Source organism: Limulus polyphemus, unplaced genomic scaffold, assembly GCF_000517525.1.
Source record: "Limulus polyphemus unplaced genomic scaffold, Limulus_polyphemus-2.1.2 Scaffold1380, whole genome shotgun sequence".
NCBI classification, from domain to species: Eukaryota; Metazoa; Arthropoda; class Merostomata; order Xiphosura; family Limulidae; genus Limulus; species Limulus polyphemus.
The window spans coordinates 162,995-183,241 of NW_013666990.1; the positions used below are offsets into that span (position 1 = coordinate 162,995).

General features: G+C 32.3%; 1 protein-coding gene across 5 annotated transcripts; it reads right to left on the minus strand.

The window, feature by feature from the left end:
* Window positions 1-357: 357 nt before the first annotated feature.
* LOC106463333 (stathmin-like) lies at window positions 358-14,674 on the minus strand. Of its 5 annotated transcripts, none has more exons than XM_013923355.2 (8): window positions 14,602-14,674; window positions 12,546-12,599; window positions 6,392-6,561; window positions 4,950-5,141; window positions 3,924-4,064; window positions 3,496-3,636; window positions 2,408-2,557; window positions 358-1,254 (listed from the first exon to the last, which is right to left on the minus strand). In XM_013923355.2, the coding sequence occupies exons 2-8, from the start codon at window positions 12,553-12,555 to the stop codon at window positions 1,189-1,191; spliced, it is 870 nt and encodes a 289-aa protein (XP_013778809.1). In that variant the 5' UTR covers window positions 12,556-12,599; window positions 14,602-14,674; the 3' UTR covers window positions 358-1,188. The 5 variants fall into 5 exon arrangements, with proteins under 5 accessions (XP_013778809.1, XP_022246513.1, XP_013778806.1 ...); XM_022390805.1 differs by lacking the exons at window positions 12,546-12,599; window positions 14,602-14,674 and adding exons at window positions 9,108-9,176; window positions 9,643-9,893; XM_013923352.2 differs by lacking the exons at window positions 12,546-12,599; window positions 14,602-14,674 and adding an exon at window positions 9,643-9,918.
* Window positions 14,675-20,247: the final 5,573 nt, after the last annotated feature.

Sequence of the window (20,247 nt, forward strand, 5' to 3'; positions counted from 1 at the left end):
GACATTGCCTTTCACCTGTGACCCATCTCAAAAGGGAACTGTTTAACCCCTGCTTCAGAAGGATATTATTGGATGATAATTGTGCACTTTTCCAGGAAGAAATCAATGGTGCAGGTTAATTTATAAAGTTTAAAAAGTGTTTTATATATATGTATACACTCAATTTCTATGTCAATAAAAAAAAAAGCGATTGTCATTTAAGTATAAAAGTAAATGGTGATTACCATGTATGTGAATTCCTGTATTTTACAAAGGGAAATACATGTCTACAACATGTTAATTCTTTCAGCAGGTTTTATATATATTTTGAAGTTCACTAACTTCATAAAGTAACTATTAAAACACTTCAGAGATTAGTGTCTGAATAATACAACTTTTAATAATAATAAAAAAGCACGAAGTGTACATTATACAGATATTACTCATAGAACATAGATAAGATACTGACATGGACAATGTAGTTGCATAATATCACTAAATTATGCTTTCTACAAGATAGGAAAATGTTTTACTAGACTAAACCTACAAATTCACATCAAAAACTGCATTCTAGCCTGAAGATTAAGGTAATGAGCCTTTTACATTGTTTTGATACACAACAATGGAACTTTAATATTAAAGTGAGTATTATATCTAAGCTTCAATATATGTATATTTACTAGAAAACAAGTAGAAAAATTAACCAACAGGTACAAAAGGCACACATGAAAACTTTAAATATAATAATTAAAAAATGCTTTTAAATGCACTTCAAGCATTACAATATAAACATCACAGAGAACAAACAGATCTTAGATCAATAAGGCTAAATTGTAACAAAAAAATACTACTGAACATAGCAAAAGTTATATTATGCACAACTGTACATTAACACTTCCTGAACAAGTTACTTCAACTGATGTACAAGTTTTTATTAGCTTCTTTTTAGAAGAAGAATCTATTTTCAGTTTTTAAAATTACCTTATGAACTTAAGAGCACTTAAAAGATTTGCAATCTGCTACTTACTTACTGTAGTGTAAAGACATGACACTTATACAAGTTACTAGCTTTGTTAGGGCAGTTTAATGTGCTTTTATTTAGATATATCTGTATAAAACAAATTTGGTGCAAAAGTTGGCCAAAGAATATGGTAACTTAACAATCAGCTTAAGTTTCAACACAAGTAGGGGTTAGTTTGCCAATGGATGTTAACCTGATGTAACTCCAGTGATATTCTGAGCCTTGTTGAGCCGAACTTCTTCAGCATGTCTCTCCTATAGAAAAAAAAGTAGTCATTTGTTAAATCAAACTTCAATTTAAGGTTAATATCTCCTGAAAACATTAAGTACAAAAAAGATAGTTTTATTCAACTGAATTGTCAAACTCTTAACTTTTCCAATTGCTGTGTACAAACAAGGAATTTATGGTCTATAGAAGCAAGACTTCTTTACAGAACTTTCTCAATAAGTAGTCTAAATTTAACATTGACCTACAGAATAGCAATGTCTTTGTTTTAAATAATAGAAAAGTAGTTTAGATTATAGGTACCTATAACCTCCTGCAGAGTTTACACAAATAAAATTTTTCATAAATATTTATTAAGACAAAGAATTAACGTGAACTTATTATATTACATATTTACACAAAGAAATTAGAATACTAGTTATTAATCCATACATTTTATATAGGTTACTATATTCCTAGAAAATGTACTGGTTTTCTAGTTCAGTACAAGTTACTATTCAGCAAACACCAGTCATATTTTAAAGAAATGTAGCGATCTACTTACCCAAATTAGAAGTTACTAATATAGTTTACAGTAGTTAAGTATTCTTTGTTGTTAGAAGGAAGTATTTCCTTGTATAAAGGAAGACCAAGCACCATTTTATAATAGACTAATGTACAGCTACAGAAATAGTTTGCAAGAAAACTGAAAGCCATTCAAACTTTACAATACTATCAACCAGAAAATAAAGTACGTCCTTCCCGATGGAGGTACATCTTTAGATTAAATCTGATGTTTGCTCACTAAGTGGATGAGTAAATTATAAATATTTTATTTAATACTCTTTACTTATTTAGAACAAACAAGAAATTAGACAAACTGTCAATTACTAGTGACGTAAAGTTTATGTATTACAGTTTGTGGGTAACACAGAAACTCCAGTTGTCAGTTTTTATTAATATCTAGTGGAGAGGGGGGGGGAGATTCACAATACAATGAATCAGTCATTAAACTAACAAATATGCCTCGCTATGTGAGCATTATGTTCAACTATCAAAGCTGGATTATTAATATTGAGAAGATAAAGAAGCTGGAAAAGCAACAAGCTGTTACAGGCAGTAACCACAGAAGGAGCAGTTTCAGCAGATCCTAGGGATAAAGCATGGCATTTTTTCTCACTTGGGACAGAAAATTACCCTTACATGCTCCTGAAGTTTTTCTAGGATTGCCTGGAGCTGACGCTGACGTTTGTTTTCTGCCTCTTCCAGCTTTTTGCTAATGCAATCCTTTTTGTGTTCATTTTCCTGGTTGATTATTTCATTTATCTGTCGTACCTGCAGCACATGTTGCTTCTATAGGTATGAGAGTAGGTTTATGAAGCACTGTTTACGATGCCATAAATTAATGTGGCATTTTTCAAAGAAGCATTTAAACTTCAATGAAAGTATACAAAGAACCTAAAAATACATTAAGTTAAATGCAGAGAAAAAATAAAGAGTGATTTTAGAAGATAAGATACTTAAATTATAAACAACTCACTAAAATCAGTTCAGTAATGAGGCTTAAAGTGTTAGGAGTATCCCCATATACTGTCTTGATAAATCATCCAAGTGAAGATTCATAAGTAAACAAAATTTGAAATAAAACTTTACACAGTGAAAAAAAAAAAAATTTGTATAAAAACAAACTACAAAGTAATGTTGAAAACAAAACTTACTAAATAGATTAAAATTTTGAATTGATTTTAAAAAAGGTATACGTATTTAATAGCATTAATTGCAAGGTATATAGGACATCCTATTCAAACAGTGGCATTAAAAATGCAACAGTTAAATAATAAGCTACATAAATGAAGATAAAAACAACACTAAGAATAGCTGCTTAGGCACCTGATAATTATGAAAACTTTTTACTCCAGTAAATTAGTATAAAGACATTTTACTTACCAGCAGAAAAATATGCATTAAGCAACCTTTGTTTTTAGGTAGTTAACAATAAGGAAGTTTTCTATGATGATATTTAAGTGTTTATTATGTATACAGTAATGTACAAATATAATTTGGTTAACGTGGAATAGTAAGTAACCCAAGAAAGTTTCAGACTAATGATTACTAGATTGGTTTCTTACCAACAGTCCCCTTAATTCTTTCAGCAAGTACACATTTTAACATTTAAAGTTACATTTCTACATTATTCCCGAGGTTTCTCAAAATCAACAAAAAAAGAAAAACCAAGTCATAATTTTAGGACTACAAGTGTTCGTAAGTACATTTCCATTTGGGATTCTTACATGTTCTTGAAGCTTTTCTTGCAACACTTTAAAAATGCCGTCTCTTTTCTCTTGAGCCAATTCAAGTTTCTTTTGACAACGGTCTCTTAAGTCATCAACCTGGGCACTCATCTGTTGTCGTACCTCAGAAATGCGTTTGTCCTTAGAAAAGCCATAGCAACCAAAATTATACAGCAAAAATAAATTATACAGCAAACATTGCATTATTTTGCCATTGAATAAATAAAAAACAATATTCAAGGTATGAAAAAGAAATATTAACAAAACTAAAAAAAAAGCCAACTTAAGTAAACGTGTAAAGACATATCATGCACACAGTTTATATCTTGATGGTCACGATATAAACTAAAAAAATTCTTGGGAGATTTCTCAACTATAATATATATTAAAAAAAAACAATTTCTAATTTCCATAATACAAAAACTCACGTGCTCACGAAGACGCTCCCTCAAAGCAGAGATCTGAGCTTCCCGAGCTTCAGTGGCACTTTCTATCTTCTTTTGAATGTTTGTTAGAATCTCTTGAGTCTGAGCATCAAGAGACTTTCGTATTTCTTCACCTCTTGACAACTATATAAAGTAAAAGGTGCATTAAGTAAATGTGCTTCTAACTATATATCATTAGTAAGGATTATAAAGTATTTTTAATGATTTTATAACCTTAGTCTAATTTAATAAAGTTGTGTATAGTTATACAAATTACAAAAGTTGTAATCTTAGCACTGAATTACCCAAATAGAGATCTAGTGGGTAGTTTAAGTAGATCTATAAAGTTATAAACAAGTTTGTTGCTTAGATATACAAACATATTTCAGATCAATATTAACTATTTAACGCAGGCTCAGTCCCTGGAACCACCCTTGTAACCATAGTGTTTGTTTTTTTGTTGTTGTTGTTTTTTTTTAATAGTTTTCATGCTGTAACTTTTAAATTAGTAAGCGTAGATATAACAAAAACAAATGTTTAGACTAAACAGCTCAAATGTGATATTATAAATTTTATACACATCTATTATATTAACCTTTGACCCATGTCTGGCTAACAATACAGAAGTAACAATGATGAGGTGCACGTACACTCATGTTACTGTATCCAATATTATGAAATTGACCTTTTGTCTTTACAAAGGTGCCCATCTTGGCTGTGGACTTGTATTTTAAGATATGGTCACATTTCAATTATTATACATTGTGTATATACATTATTACTATTTATAAACAAGTTTTAACTTATTTTTCTTAAAACATAGAACAGTAAGTAAAGTAAACAATTCTTCTAATTACGACCTCTGACTAACTCGTTTACTGCTTGTCGTAGGTTGCTAAGCCTCATAAAATTTCACATGTTCAGTTGAACAATATCTGAAAATAAGCACGGTAGTTGGGTTAACAGATTATATTGATCTGAGCAATAAGGATTTTAAAACTAATCTAGTAACAAGGTATAAATACTTACTCTCTCACGAGACTTTTCTTGAATAGATTTTATAATTGCTTCTCTATTTTCTTTGTTGGCTTCCATCTTTTGTTCCAGACTATTACGAGCTGCTTGCTTAAACACAGCATTGTATTCTTCCTTCTTCTGAAGAGCTTCTAGTTCTTTGGATCGTTTCTCATTAAGTTGATTCAGTTTCTGGGCTTCCAAAGACTTGGATAATAACAACAAATCTTTACAACCAAAACACTAAAAACAAACTGTTTAAAAAAGTTCATAATTACTTATTTATCACAAGTACTGAATCTATAAGCATTCAAAGTTACCTTGTCATTGGTGGCAGCAATAAAACTTTAGTATATTGAAAACAGGAATAATAGGTATATTACGACTGTACATAGCAGTCAGTTTAGAAACATTTTATTTTAGTCAGAAACTAATTTGTTTGTTTATTGATTTGAACAATGAAAGTTCTGATAAAATCAATTAAAAAATAAAGTAATTTCTACGTAAAGTGTTGCTATTTTGTTCACAATTTATCCAATATTATACTTTAGGTTGTAGTCATGATTTAAGGGTCTTAAGTTACTTCCATTGCCAAACTTGTTTGCCCTGTCCTCTTATGGCAAAGTTACGGGGGTGGGGTTGGGGGAGAACTTTTAATACAGAACATCTTAAATCATGGTATTATGGATTATTCAAATATAACCTAGTAATGGGTTGTTGATTAGCAATGATTGTGGTTCTCAGTGTGCCTTAATTGTTCTCCTTAGACAAGTTCTTAAGATATGGATTTTTACAAAGTCACCACGTACTGTAAAATTAAATCACTTTTGATAGAACCGATACTGTAATTTGTGAAAAATTTTCCCAGTTTTAAAATCTAGTCATTTCCCTCAATTTAATGAAAAACAAGAGTGACTGGCTGAGAGAGAAAACGAGGGCTAGTTAGGCAGCAAATTGTCTATAATATTAATGGAAATTTGTTTCTGTGATAAACAACGTGTGTGCATACACGTACACACACAAGTACTTTATTGTAACTGTTAGATTTGTATAGAATAATTATCCAAAATTTTACATTATTATTTTATCTTGATTTTACTAACAAAATTCTTAGTACATTAAAGTATGTGACCCATAAATGTTAGGTGTGTCTACTGAACTTATGAACCTTTATTATCATAAATAATAAAATGCAGAAGATGCTCTGTTAAGACAAGCATAACGTACAAGTTTCTCTACAGATTGTGTATTTTCCTACAGCCATAGAGTATCTTTGGGCAGAGGATTCTCCAAACACGTAGCTAAGCAAAGAGGCATGTCTTAAGTCAACCACATTCTGGATGTTTGTATAGTAGAAAAAACAAGACTGGAGCTACCATAGATGCCCCCATATTAATGTTTTAGCAAACTTATAATTTCCATTGTGTCAGTGTTAGCAATAGCTAAAAATCACTAACCTGTCTCCTTTCTTCGGCAGCTTTCAGCTTGTTTTCAATATCTTCTACAGACATGGAGGTCTTGGGAGGAGAAGAAGCCAAGCAAGGAGGGGCAACATCTGCTGGATCAGCAAGCACTAGCTCATACTTCATGCCCCCCTTTGACTGTTCTGTAGCACGTACTTCTGTAGCTGTGGTCATAGAAAATCACATTTGTACATTCCGCACAAAGATAGTTTCTCTAAGTTAGTCGTATAAATATTTCACAATAGTCAGATATTGATGAGTTGTACACTTCTTGAATTAACTTACATCATCTTACGTTGGCTTTGGATGCATGGCAATACAGAGAAGGAAAATACTCAATTTTTATTATCATCAGATTAAATTTTAGATCACAGAACTAAATTATGATGTACCTTATTATGGATTCTTCTTTTCAACTGAAACAAAAAGAACTATTGCAACTGATATTATTTCAATTGTTAACTTATAACTATTCATTAAGCTGTTAAGCAATCAGCCCCAACTTGGTTTAGTCTCAATTGAAATTGTGTGAAGGTTCTCAAACGGAGTTATCAGGACTAAAATGTCTTAAGGAAGTATTACCTACTAATTGGAATTACACTGTCAACACGAAGATTTGAGAGAAATACTTATGAATGTGCCAGCAATCTGTAAAGGAATGAAGTACAACAAATTCACTGTTTTAAACTTGTTTTTCTTTTTGTGCCCATAATTCCACTCATTATGATGAATGATATTAGGGTGCATGAAATTTAAAAGTACAAGTTACTACAAACATCATTTGATACTGAGAAGACCAATAACATCACAATTGAAGATGGTAAGTACAAAAGACTAGTTTTAGAACGTTAAACAGACAAGTTCCATTTTCAGAGGGTATGCTACCTTTAGTTTCAGTTATACATGCCTACCCTATAAGGTAAATTGCAACTTTATTACCCCCCCCTCCCCTTTAAATAAGTATTATGATACATCACAATCTATTGGTTTACCTTTAGACACTAGTAATTCTAGAGAAAAGGGGATACGTTTGTTCCTACCAAAAGACTAACCTATTGATACAAACAAGTTTTCAAAATACCAGATTTTCCATACCAAAAAGTTTGCCTCAAATCAGGACTCAATATTATCAATGGTTTAGCCCATAGGCTAGCAACTAATTAAACTTTGTACCAGGGTTTATATAGTTTGGTTTATAGTTACTGCAATAAATTATACAGGAAAGATGCTTGTCTACTTGTATACCTCAAAAGCATAAATTTAAGGTGTTTTTTTTATTTTCAATGTAGTTAAAGAGTTGCTTTGTGAAAACAACTTGTGAATTGCTTATTTTGCCAAAAACAATGGACCTTCTCCTGGAAAAGAAAAAATTAAATATATGCTCAAGGAATTTTGATGTTTAGTTGTTGGAGAGAGAAAGAAAAAAAACACAACTGTGTTGTATGTCTATTTATAAGTTGTTTTGCTTAGTTAATTTAAATCCAAGATGGCAGAAGTTTCAATTTCTGCACTAAAGAGTGTGGGCAAACTTAACATCAGATGCTTGTTGAAACATATTAAAGAACCCACATGCTCAGAAGGATGTCTTTAAAGCAAATACTGGAGATGTGGAGGTGCACTCACTGAACAGGGTGAAGACACAGAAAGACTAGTCATCTATTTGCTGGTATTCATCCACTGTGTGGCAGTTTACAAGCCACAATGATGCTGATAAAGGATAGAAAACAATCTTTCTGAAAGTAGGTCATCTCTAACATTCACCTCAACCACCCATCAGATTATCATCAACAGCTGTGAAGTGGTGTAAAAAAAAAAAAAAGATTATGGTTGTCTGGTCAATGACTCCACATACCAAATTATCACCTTCACTTACTTTTGCTCCAATACTAGTACATGTCAACCAATTTATTTAATTACCCATAATGGTTCTAGTTTTATCAAGTTGTTTCTTCCTGACCCCAGTGCAATGTCTCATTATATGTTACACATTTTTTTTTTTTTTTTTGTTTATTGATCATTGGGGAAAGACTTATTTTCCCCATAACATACAAAAATGCAGATATGAAGGTTTGGTTTGTAATAATTAAGTTGACTGTGATGAACTCAAAAGTTCTATTATTATTATTACCATGCTACTATAACAAGGTAATTTATACAAGTAGTAATTTTCCTTCTTAATAATTTAAGCTAGTTATTTATTAAACGAGTTTACATTTGCCTCTACAACAAGAACAACAAGGTTTTATAGAAATAATTTACATATTTATTTCTCGTGGTATTCCCTTAATGCAGGGCTATTTAATTTTCAGTCCTGGACACTTGTGAAGGTAGAACTAAAAACGAACAGAAAAATCACCACCTGTAAAGTCTTCTAAAACACTACTGATAATTAAAGGTAAATATTACGTTAATAGTTCCATAACAAAACTCGAATTTTCTACTTAACATATTTTATAACATCTACTACTTGTATGACGAAACTCAATATTAAGTTACCGCCTCGAAGTTCTGTACCCGATATATTTGAACTATACATAGCTAAAGAGAGTTCGCCAATGCAGTAATACATCATGCGCAAAGAAAAAGAAAAAAAAGCAAAATCAATGCGGGTTCTATCGAAAAGTAATAATGACAGCCTACTGCAAACAAAGTAAAAATCTGTAATATAGCATGCACAGTTTGGCATGCTGAAACTCGACACAATCCTTACCTAGACGAACCATTTTATTGGGTTGTGTATTAGCGATTCCTTGAGTCGGTGGCGAAGGGCGTGGTTTCTCTGCAAGACAAAGTTCGAGTGAAACGGTCTTTATATTTTACACCCGGGCCAAATTTATGGTTTATTTTTAGGCTATAGAATAAGTTTGTATCAATATTGAACGATTCCGACAGTAGAATTTCATATTAAAATAGGAAGCAGATAATTTAATCAATTCTGTAGGAAGTCATTAGATGGTTTGAGAATTAAATATTTTTTTCTTCAATCAAACAAAATAAGGAATTAAAGAAGCAAAAGTTTATAAATTTTAAGTTTACCGATTGATTTACTCTCTAATATATGTGTAGTTAATAAGTGTTCTTCATTGTGGCGGAAACCGAAATAAAATATTCTTAAACGAAACCCGATGCTTCTAGTTACATGGTATTATATAATTATAGACTTGTGTATTATTCATATTACTATTTAAAATTATTCATTCTAAACAATTCTTAACAACATTAAAGTGAAGACGTGTTAACCTTACCGATAGCACTCGCATGACACGCCCTACAGAAACACTGGAGAATAGAGCTCCTGACCACTTCTACCATTAATGATGTTCCCACCATTTTCCTCTTACAGTTTAACAACAGCAGAAGTGAACAATTCAGTTTTGTGTCATAAAACCGATAGTCAGCCAATCCATGAGTACCTCTGCAAGGCTCGGTTGTTTGACAGTGACAACCACTATTCTGGGGTCACGAATTTCACGTACTAACTGTTCCGAATTGCCGGCGCAGTCTCAATACGGGTTCGTACAATTCTATCGAACGGGCCAGCTCAATTTAGCTGTGGGGTTGTGATTTGTGTTCGCCAGACAAAAGGTTTTGCAGCAAAGCTAATAGTAGCAAGCTTCAACATAAATACACTGCTGAAGTTATGAATAAGACGTCACTCAAGTTAAGTTCATATACAAAAAAGGTGAATGACCAGGTTAAAACACCACTGCCGGTAGCTTAATTTAGCAGTTCATTTCATACAGAACTTCAGCCGATAGTATTATTAACAAACATGAGATTCAGCGTTAGAAGCTTTAGGAAATAATAAAAAGTAAATTTAACAAGTACATGCATCATTTTAATTGTTTTCCCGTTTAATTACACCTACCTCCAAAATCAGTTTCTAGGGTTTTTTTTTTTTAAATTTAAACGTTTATAGACTAACTACCATTTTCTAAACAAGTCCTGCTGAGTCACTCAACATACAAATACATATGTGATTCCAGTTTTATTTATTGAAAGAGGGAGTTAGGAGGTTTCTTTAATTAAATGTAGTTTAGTTATAAAATCACGTATAGATTTTTAGCACTAATTCCCATTGTTTAGATAACATTAGAATGGCATTTATCGTGCATAATATAATCACACACAAACGAAATACGCGACATAAAAATTACGAAATTTGAATATGCCAGACACTGTAGAGAACGTGAATAATTTACAAGTATTTGTTCGAAATTAAAACATCTTAATGCGAGTCACAAATTAATATCGAGTAACGAAATGTGGTTGTTGCCATGGTAACTTAAATTGTAAATTTAGTATTCCTAGACACTAATTAGTTTATATCGTTTTGACTGCTGATCTATTACACTTTTCTGGAAAGTCCCGAGAACTGCGTGTAGTCAGGATTCGATCCTGGGTAGTCTCGTTAGAATGACTGGTGTGGTAACCACTCCACTGGTTTCAGGTGCTACGTTGACTCGTTAATCCTTCGTATCTTATTATCTTTAATAATTAATCTGAAGTACAGGAGACGGTCACATTTACTGTAGAGCTGTACATCTTTTAAAAACACTATTACATTCGAGTAAAATGTCCGTTATGTAGCAATAACTATACTGTTAACAGCCGGGATAGAGTTACGTACTTGAATATAGAAATACTGTCTGTTGGGTGCTACTAAAGCGTGCGGTCTACACAGATTCTTTTGGGGGTGGGGCAAATATAATCGGAATAAAATAAATTCCAACAATCACAACCAGCACAATTATAACCTAAACTTAAGGTACTCTTTTGGAACACACACACACACACACACAACTCATTAATTATTATTTGTTGAACAAAAACGTAGATAGATATAAATTATTTATGAAAAAATTGTTTCAGTGAATCATTTAAACGGTGACGATGACAGTATCTGTGTAGATCGCACCCTGTAGTAGCACCGTCCACGTAGCTACTTCGCAGGGTGTGGATGGATCTTCACCAAGTTTGGTATTGACGCCATTGGATCCATGGGGAGGTACATACAAATTTTATTTGCACATTTTGCGATTTGCAGTTTTTACATACAAGGGAAAGAAGTTTATGCACTAAGATAACATTTCATTAATCATGAATTTACATAACTTCCGGTGGACGGGTGCTCCAGCTAGTTTGTGCGTGCGTGCGCATCCGCCGTCTTTGTGGGATGATAGTTTGGAACAAGGGGCATGTTACTGATGGTTCACAACCCCTCTACCCCTTTATTTATGTTATTAAGCATTTAATTATAGTAAGTACAAAGCAATATATTTGGGTTATAATTTTACTAGAGATAAGATCCAACTCAATACCACAAGTGAAGATGAGGATCTTAACATAATGGTAGCCTCTGTTGCTAGTAACAAGGTTATTAAAATTGTAAGATTCACTTATTCAGACATTGAAAGGTTAAGATATAATTATTTATAAGTTACTAGGTAGGCCATACTTGGTCTCCTTCCTGGAAAGGACATTAGCATACCAGAAAGGATTCAGAGGAAGGATACTAGGACTCCAAGGATTATCTTCCAAGATAGGTTAAGATTAATCTATGTTCTCTTAAGAGTAAAAAGGTGGTCTTATTGAAATGAAAGATTATCCAGGGTATTGATTATAAAAAGGCCTCATTTCTCTGTGCTATATTCATGACAGATTCATGAAATAGTCATTACCAACAGTTGGGGAAGTTGATGTTTAATAAGGGAGGAACTGTAGTTTACTGAAAAATAAAGGGTAGATTTAATTCAATTTCTCATGTGTAGGTACGGCAAGGAACAACATTCAATATTAAAGTTTTATATTATTTAACTGGATTCAAGCAACACTCAGTTTATTGTTTGAAACTGTCAAACTATTATTGTATTAACTAGTGTAACAACTACTTGAAAAAGTCACATAACTATAAATACTTAACTTAAATATATTGTCAAACTCGCAGTACACTTATAAAAGTTTACATTTTGGTTAACCCTAGTTTACATGTTAAATAATAATAAGTACTTGAAAAAGTCACATAACTATAAATACTTAACTTAAATATATTGTCAAAATGCTTCATATCAAACTCGCAGTACACTTATAAAAGTTTACATTTTGGTTAACCCTAGTTTACATGTGTAAAATAATAATAACTACTTACATTCAGACATGCCAAGATTCTTAACAGTGACGGCTATAAGGTTTTCTTCAAGATCTGAAGAAAAAAAAAAACTGTCTTCAGATTAAATCATTCCATCCAGCCACTCACAAGTGATATAACTTGTGTTATAAGATTTGCCAGCAGCATCACATAACAGTTGTTTGTTGTCAAAAAAATCTAAGTTAAAATTAACTTTACTTCTACCACAATATATTTTAACATGACTTGTTGAGGGAAAACAAATTATATTATACAGAATAAACAAAATTATTATGATATCAATACTATTTTAAATAAAATGGAGTTAGTAGTTAAGTTTTTTTTTTTTTTTTTTTTTTTATTGAATTTTCGAATGCATGCATTACCTCTCTAACAGTAACATCTAAAAACTCAAGTATGTAGTGTTAATGCAACCCCCCCCCCAAAAAAAAACAAAGATTTTAAAACATGATCAAATTGAGACATAATAACTGTTGATGCCAATTTACAGTAGGTGTAGTTAATAGTGATATTCATTTAAAAAAAAAATAAATAAATAAATAAAAAAATGGAACAAAACTGCTAACTGGATTTGAGTTTATTGTTAACAATTTTTTTTTTTAAATACAAGTTTTGAATTGTACCATTCATAAACTTAACATTTTAGCTTTGAAAATTCACAATTTTGGGTGTGTATCTTACACACTTAACAATAATGTAAAGTAAGACAAATTTGGTGTTTAGATACACATCTTTAGTTTTTAGGTAAATGTTATGCTTAATTGGCCACAGTTTGAAAGATTTTACAATAGGAGCAGTAACAGTACAAAACTATACTTCTAATAATTGAACTTTAGTTTAAGTAAACCCAACTGCTTGTATTTGTTTTTACTAGTGTTAAGACAAAAATTTAGATATGCTTTTAAAGTTTAATTTTAAAATCAATTTTTATCATTTGCTTGATAAAACTATTTTATTAATTTACTGTACAGTACGTGACAAGTTTATTTAAATAGCTTTAATCAAGTTAACCAAGGGTCTGAATTTAGGGGATAATTTTCTTTGGAGAGTATGTTTAACTCGTAGTTGTAGTACTAGTAGCAAAGTTGCTTGGGCTATTGCATTACAAGATAAAATAATAGTTAAGAGTAGAAAAAAATAAAGTACAAAAAAGACAATTATAAACTTATTTAAGTTAACGTGGGCCTAGTTTCAACTCCTGCCTTGTGTTGTGGTTATGGGGGCAATGAAAGAAAAAAAGAAGAAAAAAAAGATTGTTTTTACTCCTACTCCTTAAGCCATGGTTTGAAACAATGAAATTGCATTTATTCTGGGGGTGGGGGGGGAGATGTCTCATAAGATTTAACTTACCTTAAGTTAAAATTAACCTCTCTCCAGTTCGCCTCAAACTAAGCATAAACTAAAGCAAACGTTTGTGGGTTACTTTCCCTGGCTTAAAGTTAAAACTGTCTTGACACCAACATTTGAAGTTGAAATAACTTTTCGGTAATTGTTTTTAGAACTAGTTGGACATGTAAATTGTAATGCTTGGAGACTGCGTGAATGAGTAAAGAAAAACTTTAATATGTTTCACCTACCAGCAAATATACTACGTTTCGATAAGGTTTTGTTATCATCAGGTACAAATTAGTATTGTTACAACTTACACTTACAGTACTACCAATACTATTGTTAGTGTTAATAATACTAGTAACTTCTAGTTCTAAGAAGAAGTTTCATAATCTCTATCTTATAGTTATACAACTTTTTTTATAAGCTTACTTGTATTTGTTATATTATGACTAATATCCAATTTTAAATATTACTATTTATTAGTAGGCTTACAAAGTTAATAAATATTGAAATAACACATCTTAACACTAACAGCTTAAGCCGTAATACTATTACTAGTAAGAAGTGCAAGTTTCATACTTTAAGAAATCTTAATTATAAGGCAAATAACAAAACAAACATGAGTATACGTTAAAACTTAAATTCAACATCAACGATAAATTGATTCTTACAATTCAAAATCTACTCTTACCATCTTATGAGTTAACGGAAACATTAAACTTACCGAAAACGTCAACCTTCTCTGTTCCGAATATACCAACAGTATGCTTATTTGTCAATTGAAGACTGCTTTTATATTGTTCTCAGAAAAGCGCGCCAATAAACTTTCTTATTGTATGATTGGCTAACTGCCTTTTTGGTCTCTCTTGGAATTGGTTGATTCATTGAAGATCAAAACACGTTTTCATCCTACTCAAGGCGCTGACTTGTACTTGTTTTTAACGGTTTTAAAATTGAAATGAATAAAAATATGCTTTAACGATACTTTAAATACCATTTTCTTGCTTTTATAGAATATTAATAGAATTATATAAAAATATGTATTATAATATTATTCATCATACATAATGAAAGTAAGCTTGGTGCCGTGTTTATAGTAAATAAAAATAAATAAATCATTGCATGTAATTCCATGCAAGTTGACCTACAGTTATGAAACAAAATGATAGCTTACTATTTGACAATTAACTTACGACAATTGTTGGTTAAGTATAAATATTTAAAATGAAACATTCAGTTATGTTTGAACTGATTCAAAATATATCCTTATACTAAAAGTAAACGACCTTAAAACACCCAAATTTGTTACTCTTCTTTTATTGGAAACTCAACGTTTCGCTTTACAGTTTCTTCAGAAACGTTCCGCTAAAACACAAATCGTAACAGTTAGTTAAGGTTTCACTAAATATGCCTCTCAGTGGCTCGGCAGTATGTATAAAGTTTTATGGCACTAAAAACCGGTGGATTTACCCGTGGTGGGTAGAGCAGAGACAGGCAACTGTGAAGCTTTGCGCTTAACAACAAACAAATCAACAAATATTTTTACAGCTTGTGCACCTCGATGGCTCATTGATAAGTTGGCGTGCTTACGATGCTAAAATTCAAGGCTCGATACCCACGGTGGATACAGACGCATAGCCATTCTACAGCTATGTGCTAAAATAAAAAAAGCTTTGAGTGCGTTACTGTACTTTTTTAACTGATACAGTAGTTCTAATTTTGTGATGGAACTGCACATGTCGCTTTTCTTCAATCCAAAATTATTTGATACGGTAGCTTATGTTATTTATTTAATAGATATATTACATTTAGCACTTAAGCTGTAGACGTAGTTAGAATTGCAACTAAAAGTAACAAAGCATGATTTTTTTCCTGTTATGTCGTATAACTCCTCAGTTTATTCAATCAGTATGAAATCTAGATGAAGCGGATGTAGAATGTAAAAAATCCTATTTAATACTGACTATTTGTTGTGAATTTATAGATAAATAAAAATGGATCGTCTTATTCTTATTATAAATGTGTTAGTTTAAGCTGTTAACGGGGACGGCACCAGCCTTTTCTCGGTGATGGGGGATTAGGTAGGCTCGACAAAAGATTTAGGGGACTTCCCTCTGTGTCTTATGAACACGCACACATTCTGTAGTATGTAGGAAGCACCGTTCGTTGGATGCGGGGCTACAGGGCAAGAATTAAGGCAAATTTTTTTATAGCTTCAGCCCCAGTAAGCCTCCCCCCTAACTACCGTCCCTGGTTGTAAAGAAGTGCTTTATCCCTCTAGCTTAGTTGGTTGAACATTATTGTTGCAGGCTAGCTCCCTTGGATTATAGGAAAACTGAATTATCAAATAAATTAAGAACAATAGTGAACTAGTATTTCGACTGAGAATCCAAATAAGTATTTTAAACATGTTAAAACTTTAAAATATCATATCAAATTACCAACGGTAGTTTTGCGACTATTGTCTGTGCTTGTGTGTGTGTTTTTTTTTATAGCAAAGCCACATCGAGCTATCTGCTGTTTGCATCTAGGGGGAATCGAACCCAATATTTTAGCATTGTAAGGGGACACGATTATCGTCAACAAATCAATAATTGAGAATGTCATCAGCCAGGTTGTTAAAATGATTAAATAATGAAAATCGCGACGTTGGAGTAGCTGCACTAGACTCATGTAGGCGGAATTTTAGTCACATTAATAACCTATAATTATAACACAACAATTAATATAAAGTCATTAAATAATGTAATGTTGTATTAGCTGTACTAGACTCGTTTAGGTGGAATTTTAGTCACGTTAATAACCCATAATTATAATATAATTAATGTAAATTTATTAAATAATGTAATGTTGGATTAGCTGTACTAGGCTTATGTACAACTTTTAGACATGTTAATAATCCATAATTATAACACAACAATTAAAATATACCACATAAGTTTTGTAGCAAAAATATAGTCACACTTAACATTTTAACGTTAAAACTACTTTACCACATATTACACAGACGATTAAGGATTTAGTTTTTCGGTTATTTTAATGTTACAATACACGATAACAAGAATTAACAAATTTATGTATCGCTATGGTTCTTAAAGCTATGAACCTCTTGATTGTTGTGTTTTTTAATTATTTATAAATTCAACTGAAAAGTAGTGTAATTTTTCTGTTGCATAGGTGTAGCTTAAAACTTGGCGATCGACCGTTGAGCCTGTATATATGTTGCCGGAGGTGACACCTGTCCACACAGACTTATATGGTCATGCGTAGGTTTATGCTTCGACGAACTCTCAACGGAATTTCATTTTTCTCAAGACCTAAAAACTTGTGTCATCTACATAAAAATTTTCATATGTAGAGAAAGTTAGCCTTTATAATAACAATTAAATATAAAGCATAGTTTACCTTAATTAATTGTCGTAAATTATGCTTTGTTATTGTAAATTACATTGAACTGAAAATTAAATATTGCTTTTAACACTTTGCACATTTGTTAGCTAACAACGTGTTATTTATGCGAACAACAAAGTTTATTATCAGTGGTAAACGATATAAACCAAAGGTTAATGAAATATTAAGATCCATTTCTAATACAGAAAATAGACAAATTTGGTTTTTATGAGTGCTCTTGATTATTCTTAAGTTGATGAAAAACTTTTGGGTTAATTTTAACATTCCGTGAATATGTTTTAGGCATTTATACAAAAGAGAACGCGCAAGTCCTGGAATTTCTTAAGAATAACTAATAACTAAAGAATTGTGAATACGTTACGAGTGGTGACTTGATTAATCTGTAAAATAAATAATTCTTTATATTTTCATAAGTGTTTTTAAAGTGGATTTAAATAAAAAAGCACTTACAACGAAACATAACCAGTTAGTTGTATAGCGTATTGTAGCAGGACCATATATTAAAAGAAGGGCACAGTCAGAATTGTTTTACCTTATATTTTGATTAAAATTTAGACTTCGGAAACAAACAAACAAAAAAAAAGACAGACCTAAAAATGCTAACTGTGTGAAATGTGGGGAAATAAAAGAAACAAATGTTTTACTTAAACTAAAAACAAAGTTAGTAACAAACTTTGCAATAATTGTGTTTGGTTTAACTTCATTATCCATATTATGTTCTGTCGCTTGTAAAATATTCCTGAGAATGTCTAAAACACTGTTAAATGGAACACAATATTTATTTGTATGTGTGTCTACGTCCTTACGGCCTGTCATGGTCAGGTGGTTAGGACGCTCGACTCGCAATCTGACGGTCGTGGGTTCAAATCCCCGTCACATGCTCGCCCTTTCAGCTGTGAGGGCGTTATAAGGTAACGGTCAATCCCACTATTCGTTGGTAAAAGAGTAGCCCAAGAGTTGGCGGTGGGTGATGATGACTAGCTGCCTTCCCTCTAGTCTTGCGCTGCTAAATTAGGGACGGCTAGCGCAGATACTTCTCGTGTAGCTTTGCGCTAAATTCAAAACAAACAAGCGTCTCTAACGTATCCACCTTGTTAAATATAAAGCTTGATTAACGTTCCTTTAACTTCAAAAATTACACATGAATGTAGTAAACATCTTTATATAACCTTATATTTGACAGTATCATATAATTGTATTTCTTTTCATTTGTCTGTACATTTGCCGATATATTCTATCTCTCTCTTTCTACAATAAATAGTCTTGGTAGAAAGGGTGGTTGATATTTCCCTTTTTACAACCGGTTTTGCACCGTCTTCAAGTTGTTATAACCGTTAGAAGGGATGAGTCATGAAAATGACATCAGTCCCTTAGAGCTTTAAGAGCGTTATATTTGAATAACAGACGGCGATGTAAAATAAAACATAATTAGTGACTGTCGTTATTGCTTTCATTTAAATAAAATAACAATCTATATCTCCAGAATATTTCTGAATATTTCGCTATTATAGCTTCGCCAGGGCTATCGATAACTTAAAAGTTCATTAATCCGATGGAAAAGTCTCAAATTTAGTGGAGATGATGAAACTAAGAAATAAAAGCAAACACAGACTGAACATTAAAAGGTCAAGAGGAAAAGAACAGAAAATCGCATGAGTGAGACAAAAAATTAAAAGAAGACAAAGAAGAAAAAAAAAGGAATTGAACAGAGGAGTTAAAAGAAAGAGACGTAATATTTATAAAATAATTAAGAACTGTTACGACAGCGGGGTAACGTGACCCTGGTAACACGTCATATTCTCGAAGGTTCCTGAATGCTCTAGCGTTTACTAGATTTCGGTATTCTTTTATATATAAGACTGTCAAGACGTGACGGCAACAATGTAATACTGTGTAATTGAACTGCGGACAGAGAGAGGATATTGTTGAGTCGATCACGTGAGACGTTCGTTGTGAATTATATCGTTTGTTATAGCGTGACTGTGAAAATTAAGTGTATTGCAAAGTTGTATTCAGAAAGAATAAACCAGTTTTATTTAAGAAAGGACTTGTATCGCTAAAGTTTCGATAAAATGACGTTTGGGAACAACAAAGGCCAAGTTCCGGTAACTGTTAAAAGAGAGATTGAACTAATTAGGTGTCATCAAGCTCAAGTCAAAGTGACTGAAGGAGTTGATGATGGTGAAATGGAACCAGATATATATATTAAAGCAGAGGAGGAGAAAGACCAAGATTTGAAGCCAATAATTGATTTTCTAAAAGCAAGTGTTTTGCGCCCTGCTTGGGAGAAGGTATCTAGTCTAAGCCCTGTGACAAAGAATTATTGGGCACGATGGGAAGCTTGAAGAGGGTATTCTTGTCCAGAGATGGGAAAGTGACGACTTGGCAAACAGTTATACCGAGAAAGTTACGGGAAGTTGTGCTGCGTCAATCCCATGATAATTTAACAGAAAGACATCTCGGAGTTAAGAAAACATTGAGTCACCTACGACAGAGATTTTACTGGATAGGTATGAGGCAAGATGTGGAAGAATGGTGCAGTACATGTAGTGCTTAAAGGGGACCCAAGCATAAGGGACGCCCACTTTATGAAGAGTTGCCTGAGAATCTGTTAGAGTTTGTGAAAGTGTTATCAGAAAGGATGGATAATATTCACTGTCTGCTGATTCGATGAAGTTATCTTATGATAATAGATCTACTGAAGTCAACTTTGTACCAGGAGACAAGGTGTGGTTGTATAATCCCAGGAAGACCAAAGGGAAGTCTCCTAAGTTGTCTTCTCCATGGGAAGGCCCATCTGACATAGTGGATCGTCTCACAGACGTGACTTTTCAGATAAAATGTGGTCGGCGAGGTAAGCCAAAGGTGGTGCATGCCAACAGGACATTTCAGTTTGGACGAAGTGGACAACAGAACAAATGACGCTGCTGAAGACATGCCACCTGAAGAAGCCACCATC

What these genes read in the sequence shown, in the direction of transcription:
- LOC106463333 (XM_022390805.1), bottom strand. Translation starts at nt 9,727, where the DNA reads ATGGTGGGAACATCATTAATGGTAGAAGTGGTCAGGAGCTCTATTCTC. An exon ending in CTGCCGAAGAAAGGAGACAG is followed by an intron (nt 5,142 to 6,391) that starts GTTAGTGATTTT and finishes TTATTATCCAAG; the next exon opens with TCTTTGGAAGCCCAGAAACT. An exon ending in AAGAAAAGTCTCGTGAGAGA is followed by an intron (nt 4,065 to 4,949) that starts GTAAGTATTTAT and finishes TACTTTATATAG; the next exon opens with TTGTCAAGAGGTGAAGAAAT.